At 37.3% G+C, this 8,414-nt stretch overlaps 1 protein-coding gene across 1 annotated transcript in view; it reads right to left on the bottom strand.

Moving 5' to 3' along the window:
* sytl4 (synaptotagmin-like 4) overlaps nt 1-8,414 on the bottom strand; it is a 29,765-nt gene that overhangs the window by 766 nt on the left and 20,585 nt on the right. Inside the window, exons 11-17 of the mRNA XM_022683671.2 lie at nt 8,077-8,169; nt 7,782-7,960; nt 6,558-6,660; nt 4,903-5,064; nt 2,667-2,772; nt 1,736-1,844; nt 1,433-1,641 (exon numbers count right to left, since the gene is read on the bottom strand). Coding sequence (XP_022539392.2) covers nt 1,433-1,641; nt 1,736-1,844; nt 2,667-2,772; nt 4,903-5,064; nt 6,558-6,660; nt 7,782-7,960; nt 8,077-8,169 — 961 coding nt within the window. The remainder of the gene's footprint in view (nt 1-1,432; nt 1,642-1,735; nt 1,845-2,666; nt 2,773-4,902; nt 5,065-6,557; nt 6,661-7,781; nt 7,961-8,076; nt 8,170-8,414) is intronic.

The following is an 8,414-nucleotide window of genomic DNA, read 5'->3' as shown; positions in this document are numbered from 1 at the left end:
TGCATAATAAATGAATAGTAAAGTGACCCAGATTATGTAGGAACACAAGAAATCATGTAGTAACTTAAGTGTTAAAAAAAAAAAAAAAAAAAACACTCTTTATCCAAGTCAGTCTCTCTCGCTCATTTACTGTCTCTCACTTGCTTTCTCTCTCTGTCTCCACTCAAGCTGATTCTCTCGCACACACACTCTCTCTCTCTCGCGCGCGCACTCGCAGTCTGTCTACCTTGCTGTTGCTTTCTCCCTCTCTTACTCACTCTGTTTGCTTTCACACTCTCCTCTCACTCTGACTCACTGTTGCTCTCTCTCACTTGTCTCACTCAGTCACAGTCTCTTTCCCAGGGTCTTGTCTCTCTCTAGCTTTCTGTCTCACTCGCAGTCTCTTGCTTTCGCTCGCTGTTGCTGTCTCTCTCTCTCTCTGTTGCTCACTCTCTCCCTGTCTCTCCATCTCCCTGTGTCTGACTCACTGTTTCTCCCTACCCTGCTTACCCTGTCTCTCTCTCTCACTTGCTGTCTCACGGTCTCTTGCTCTCACTTAGTCTCGCAGTCTCTCTCTCCCTGTCTGTCCAGCTCACTGTCGTTGTCTGTAGCTCACTTACTGTCTCTTTCTAGCTCGCTGCATCTCTCTCTCTCTCTCTCTCCCTCTCTCTCTCTCCCTCTCTCTCCCTCCCCTGCTCACCCCGTTTCCCCTGTCTGTCTCTCTCTGCTTACCCTGTCCTGCTCTCTCGTGCTCTCTCTTTATCTCCCGCCCATTTTTCCTGTCTCACGCTCTCCCTCTCACCCTCTCTTTCTGTCTTTCTTGTCTGTGGCTGACACCACTATCATTAACATTTCAAGTTAATCTAATTCTATCTCTTTAATTTACTTTTAAATACCAGTTATTAAAGCTTAAAATGGGTCTGATAGGTTACATGACTTGCACACGTGCACCGTTTGATATTTGCGCTTGTGTTAAATGTTTGTTTCAAGTACATAAAAATTTGCCTTAAAAAAGCAATTATTATCTATTATTTTTAAGAAGCTCAGACTAGTACAATATAAGTGTCACAAACACACACTGCGATAAAATGGTATGTTTTGATACTGTTGTAGGAGTGCTGGAAATAAAACTAGTTCATTTTAAGTGTGTTTTAACCTCTACAGTTCTGTTTCAACCATTCCAATGCTTAAATTGATGTTTTACATTACATAAAACCAGTTCTGACTTCATTTGTAGAACAAAATGTTAAGTTACAAAATTGTTGTAACTTATGTAGCATCGTGATTTTAATTGTAAAATACTTAATGTTCACGTAGTGAGAAACATGAATGAGCTGCTCATTGAAATGATCTGATTTCAGAAAAGGACCTGAGCTGTTAAGGATTTTCAACAAGACAAATTTAACCCATGTGTGTCATTGACTCATTCTAATATTTCATACTGGCCACTCACCTGCCCCTGAGCTCAGGCGGACTCCGCCCAGGAAGTCGTTGCTGGACATGGCCTCTCTGTCCCACACAGTGAGCTCTAAACACACGCCCCTCAGCTGGTCCAGACTCAGGTCTTTGTAGATGAAGGTGTGGTCGTAGTGCGGGTTCAGAGTCTTCTTCACCACCTGAGTCTTCTTCTTGGTGGACTTACCCTTGGATGGCAGTAAGTATCTGAACAGCAGCACAACAAAGATCAGAAAATAAAACAGAGGAATGGAAATTAAAAAGTAATTAAAGTAAGATAAGCAGGAACGTCATTGCTAACCCTTTAACGAAGGAATCAGATGTTCCTCCAGCTTTCATAGCTGAGAGGTTCTTCGCCTCCTTGATTAACACATGCAGCTCTCCACCACTCTCAGCTTTAGCCTTTTTTGCTGTGGGAACAGAAAATAGAGGCAGAGATTGGTTAGCATGATTGGTAATTTTGCAGTGTGATAAATCAGCCTGCTGCGATAATCAATTTAAAAAAATTATATATACGTCCACCATACATTATACATAATAAATACATAATAAAAATTTAGTTTCTTTGATTTTACCAAATTGAAAACCTCTGGAATATAATCAAGAGGAAGATGGATGATCACAAGCCATCAAACCACCAAACTGAACTGCTTGAATTTGAATCATAAAGTTATCCAAAAGCAGTGTGTAAGACTGGTGGAGGAGAACATGATGCCAAGATGCATTAAAAAACTGTGATTAAAAAAACAGGGTTATTCCACCAAATATTGATTCCTGAACTCTTAAAACTTTGTGAATATGAACTTGTTTTCTTTGCATTATTTGAGGTCTGAAAGCTCTGCCTCTTTTGTTTTGTCAGCCATTTCTCATTTTCTGTAAATAAATGCTCTAAATGACAATATTTTTATTTGGAATTTGGGAGAAATTTTGTCTGTAGTTTATAGAATAAAACAACAATGTTCATTTTACCCAAACATAAACCTATGAATAGCAAAATCAGAGAAACGGATTCAGAAACTAAAGTGGTCTCAATTTTTTTTCCCAGAGCTGTATATACGAAAAAAGCTTATAGCCGGTCTCTAGCAATGGATTTTTTTTTTTTTTATATGACCATTTTTAAAGTCTTAGTCTGTAGTAAAGCAGTGCTGGAGCAGATGGCGTTACTGCTGTTACTCTCTACACAAGAAAAAAGACACAGAAACTTTCTTGAAGCCTCCATTAGTATATCTCACCTTTCTGCTTTTCTGAAGGAGCTTTCTTCTCCGAGACGTACTTCAGGGAAATCACCAGTTCTCCTTTATACTGGGCAAACGCAGAGGGGGCCAAAGAGCCAGCGGCCTGCAGAGAGAAATGATGACCATCGTTTAATACTGAGAAGTTAATAAAGACTGAGAATGTGAAGAGTTTCCTGTTTTAATCGTTTATCTCTCAGAGGAAAAATATAAACATGAGAACTGTGGAGGATTTAGCCTCCAGGCCAGTCAGGGTGTTTTTATACTTGTCAGCTTCAGCTGGAATAAAATTAACCCTGGTAAAGGTTCAGTTATGCATATGGTTAAAACACGTACAAAAATCCAAAAATTCATTCTAGAGAGAGAGGTGTCCATCAGACATATACACATATATATATATATATATATATACCGTATATACCGTATATACCGAATATATATATATATATTACCGTACTTTAAGATAACGGGGCCAACTGTTAGTAAGACGAGAAAATAAATAAATAAAAAAAGGAAAATTTGAAAATTGGGAATTCTGAACAAAAAAAAAAAAAAGAGACTAAACATTTGGCAGATGATTAAATACCGATAACAGCTTTTTGCATCTTATAGGGTTTTCATTAGTTTAGCCATTTTTTCATATTTTTTAAAGAAAAAAGGGGTAAATATATTTTGTGCGTTATGTAACACCTTGCAGACAAAGCACCAACACAACACAAATATATTTACCTTAGCAGTGCTTATTTGAACACAAATTCACTTCAGCAGTGCAATCCTTAGTTTAAAAAAAAAAAAAAAAAAAAAAAAAAAAACTTACAGATGACAAAAAAATAGGGCCATCCAGGGTTATGAAATGGACTTGGGTTTAGTGAAAAATGATAAGGAGAATGGGCTTTTGTTGAAAAGCCCACCTTCATTCTTTCCCAGCATTCCCAAGCACAGCACTTTTAGCCGATGCTCCCAACAGGCTTACAATGTTAGTGATTTCTTTGCATGGGTAATTCTAGGCCCCTATTGGAGGGTCCTTACAATTAAAATGAGGCACTGTTTAGACACTCAGTACTTTTGCTAGTTCTCAGGTGCTGCCATACTGAAATAAAGTTGACTGATGAGCACAAACGAATAGATAGAATAGAGAACAGACTGCAAAATTGTCTGTCTACATGAAAATGAAGAGCACTAAAGAACAAATGGCATATGCCTTGTGCTCGACTTATTGAGACTTAATTTCAAGATAGTACTGTGTATAAACAGTTTAATAATCTGTAGGTACTGTGTGTATAAACTGTTTTTAGTTGTATACTGTGTATAAACTTATATATATACTTTTAATAAACTAATGTGTACTTTTAAAGCTCTCAGTGCCTCGTTTTAAATATCAAAGCCCTCAGAATTCTACCAATAAAGTGTGGAGCTACTTTGAGCTTGTTAATGATGTAAAAAAAACAGTGATTTATTTTTGTGGGTAACTCTATGCCCCTTTCTCTAACATTGTGAGCCTGGTGGGAGCATCAGCTAAAGCACTGTATGTGGAAAATGCTGGGGAAGAACAGAGGTGGGCTATTCAATGAAAGTTTGTTCTCGTTATCATGTTTCACTACAACCGAAGTCTATTTTACACCATTACTGTATACATATTTTCCCACTAGTTACTGCATCGACTACGCAGGACCCTGTGCATACCCCTATTCACAGTCTGCTGTTATTATACACACACCCTAATTTTGGCTTGTTGCAAATATTTCATTATAAACACAATGCAAACGAGACCTAAAATGCAACAATGCATTGTATACCTTAAGCTATATACCTTATTTGCACTGCTGTAATACAGGTTCTATTTATACTGTCATTCCATCTTAATCACCATCAATATTGCACTATTGTCTTTCGTCTTACGTATGTTTATTGTGTCTTGTTGTATTGTACATATAGTGTCTCCCACTCTTTCAGATTATATATCTTATTTCTTTTTACTTATATTTATATATCTATTTCTCCCCACCACTACTGCACCTTGTTTCTGTCTCATGTATGTCTATTTGTGCCCCTGCTGAATTGTACTCATAGTGTCTCCCATTCTCCTTTATTATATCTATTATCTGTACTTGCTGTAAAATTGGGAAGGATAGTAACGTAATTTCAATTCTCTGTATGTCCTGTACATATGCAGTATTGACAATAAAACCACTTGACTTGACTTGATTTATATCTTAAAGAGTTGATCTTCCAGTACCTTCCCCCTGAGGATCACACACTCTTCATGGGCCGAGTCGATGTCGTGGCAGTCCAGCGGCAGCTGCACCTCTCCAAGGAAAGCGTTGCGTCCGAAACGGTCATAGTGCCAGACTGAGAGCTGCAGGGTTCGGGTCATCAGCTGGGAGCGGCTGATGGAGTACTGGGGAGGAGAAAGTCAATAAATAAAACACATGGAGGATAGAGAGAGGGAGGGAGGAGTTCACATCTGCTCCTAATCTCCAGTGATGAAGGAGGTAATGAGCATGTCAGGATGTGGCTTGGGGTTTTTAGCTAATGCTTTGTGGACTGTGGGATTTGAACTGCACTGTTTACTAACCTGAATTAAAATGAGAGCAGTCATATGAATCAATATTTGCGTCTCAGTCGTGCACGGAGATAAGAGTGTACTTATCACTGGAGCAAATACAGTACTGGAATGCAGAGGTCACCTACTGCATGGTCTGTGAAGTACAGTACCAGTCAAAAGTTTAGATACAGCTCTAATTCTTATTCAAATGTGTTTTTTCTTTTTATGATTTTTTTTTTTTTACATTGTAAATTTAAAACATTGAAGACTATATTAAAGCTATAAGGGGCACATGCTATATGAATAACACTTTGTTTACAGAATAAAACAAACCAGAATATGTTTTATACGTTAGATTAGGGCTGCACAAATTTGGAAAAATTTAATATTGCAAAATGTTTTTTTTTGCGCCACCTCCCATGTGCTGTCTCGCGTCTGTACAGATCAAGAGCTGAGTCAGCACTGAGCTTTTAAAACCCAAGGAACAACAGTAATCAGCCCTTTAATCAGGCATTTAAACGGCATTTTAAAATGTAAATTAGAGCATTTGTTTTTCTGGGATTAAAAGTGTGAATTCAGCTGTAACTGGAAATATCTGCACTGCTAAACTGTGCTGGACTGAGGTGCACAGCTTTCCATACCTGCTCAAGTTTACAAGCACGTGCCCAACCATGTGGATGGAGGCCATGCGGTTACCTCGTGTTTACTCCTGCCACAATGCTTCCAATCCCACTCACGCTTCTCAGGCAGCAGCAGCCTGTCACTCACACAGACACAGAGACAGTGCTGTGTAGCTACTTCTTGTGTCAAGAATCAAAATACTGCAACATGACGTGTTTGATTTAATTGCCTTAGGTGAAATCACACGTTCTGCACTTGACTATTGAAGGAGGAGGTGTCTCCAAACTTTTGACTGGTACTGTATGTGGGCATGTGTCAAAATGTTCAAATTTTATATGATAACCCACTTCACTGGGAAGCCAAAAGTCATTGGATGGCAGTGTGTTAATTAATCATGAAATGTAGTTTATGGAACATCATCGACGTTAACATCAGTGCAGCATTTTTAGCTTCCATAGGAAATGGCAAAATTCATGGGACTATAATATAACCCATCCCATGACTTTTTGTCATGTCAGTGTAATGTATATAAATATACACTGTAAATGGTTTGGTAAATACTGTGTTGGTGATGTGAGGATTGTGAGGATCTAATCTAAAGCCACATCCAGTTTGGAGGTGTGTAGTTTGGCAATATAGTGTATTTATGGTATTTATTGTGTGTGCAGCAGTAATAAGTACACTCTTATATCCACTAGACATTAGCATACAGAACTGGTGATAACCTTTAAGGTCTCGTTGTAGGTGGGGTTGATGGTCTTGCTCTTGGTGGCAGTTTTCTTCTTGCTCTGGCGGGACTTATCCGGGAGAAGGTAGCTCTTGACGTATCTACAGCACAGCCGAATAACAGGTCTATTCACACAACTGATCACTTTTAATTCTAGAATAAGAACACCTAAATAGAATTTACACAGCCGAGACTACAGAATTTACTCAGCAAAACAAACAAAATTTAACATTTAGTTGATGGCTGAATACCAAATACTGAACACAGCTTTTCGCAGGTCATTTAGTCTTATTTTGCCATTTTTCTTATAATAACCTATATATATATATATATATATTTTGTGCTGATTTTTAACAGTTTTTTTTACATGCTTTCAAACATACAGTACAAAAAAAAAAAAACAATATATTTACATCAGAAGTGCTAATTTAAACATGAAATCACAGTTTGTGAATTAAGGTCTTAGCTGTTCAGAAATGTAACTTTTTTTAATATAGGAAATATTTTTTTTTAGTTATTGGGTGTAATATATATTTAGTGTCTGTATATTCATCATTTATCAGCATATATGCACTAAGAATGCCAGATATTGATTTAATTTTGTTCATTTTTTTCTACTTTGACATGCACTCCTTTTAAAAGGTCTAACATCAAACAACATTTACTTAATCACTTAATACCAATTTTTTTGTTAAATAAAAAAAAATAATTCTAAGCTTTAAGTCGATTTTGCAAACAGTAACTTTACATGACTTGGAAATGAAAACTAATGTAACAGTAAAAATCTACCTCAAAACTTATTGCATGCATGTAAACTGAAAACAAAGAATTAAAAGAAAATACAGTAAATATCAAAAATATTGCAATATTCTTGAAAGCAGTCCATTTTATATCATGATGTGGACTTTTTTTTTTTACCAATATTATAGCAAACTATACGATATAGCACACCCCTGTTTGCAGGACAATTAGTCAAAAATGTATATTTATAGAAGTTCCAAACTAATCATAAATTTACCTCAGCAGTGCTACTTTACTAAGTTTCGTTGTGGGCTTGCTACCACTGATGAAAAAAATCCTAACATTAGAGGAAACTCTACAATGTGACTTTAGCATTAATTATGAACTGTTCCATTGTCTTTTTACTTATTTGTTCGCAGCATTTGTTGAATCTCTATTTTAAACTAATGAAACTGAGTGCTGGTCTGTTGTGAAAACTCACGGGTTGCACTTCTTTTTAGCGGCGTCGGCGTACGCCAGCCCCCGGCACTCTTTCACCATCACCGCCAGACTCTGAGCCGTTTCATCGTAGTGCAGAGAGAAGACGATCTCTCCGCTCACGTCCACGATATCATAATCCCCCGCCTCGCTGTACACACTCATCATACTACCCAGAGTGCTCTGCAGCACGGCAAACAAACACTCACGTTAAACGTGTTTACACCAGGAATCAAATTTACATAAAGTACATTCAAATAAGGAGAAGTTGTGCAGTAAAAGCAGACGCAGTGTTTTACCCTGGAGCTGCGGAGACTGGCGGCACTGTTACCCACACTCTGCCTGTGCATGATCACCAGATTATCAATATCTTCATCCTCCTCATCTTCATCCTGCAGAGAAAACAAACACAGATAAGTAATCAAAATGTTTAAAAAAAAAAAAAAAAAAAACGTTAAAAAGGCTTAGAAAATCACTGTGACCTCTATAAATATCATACATTGTAAATATCAGCTCTCAATGCACATATCATTGGAAAAATTGAGCGCTATAGAAACAAAACAAATGACTGTTTTTAATAATATTGCATGGGACCCACTTTTTAAAGCATTGACTCACTTTTATATTTTATTTGTAT

The sequence above is a fragment of the Astyanax mexicanus genome, chromosome 10, assembly GCF_023375975.1.
Source record: "Astyanax mexicanus isolate ESR-SI-001 chromosome 10, AstMex3_surface, whole genome shotgun sequence".
In the NCBI taxonomy this organism is placed as follows: domain Eukaryota; kingdom Metazoa; phylum Chordata; class Actinopteri; order Characiformes; family Acestrorhamphidae; genus Astyanax; species Astyanax mexicanus.
This window is presented reverse-complemented; position numbering and strand designations above follow the sequence as displayed.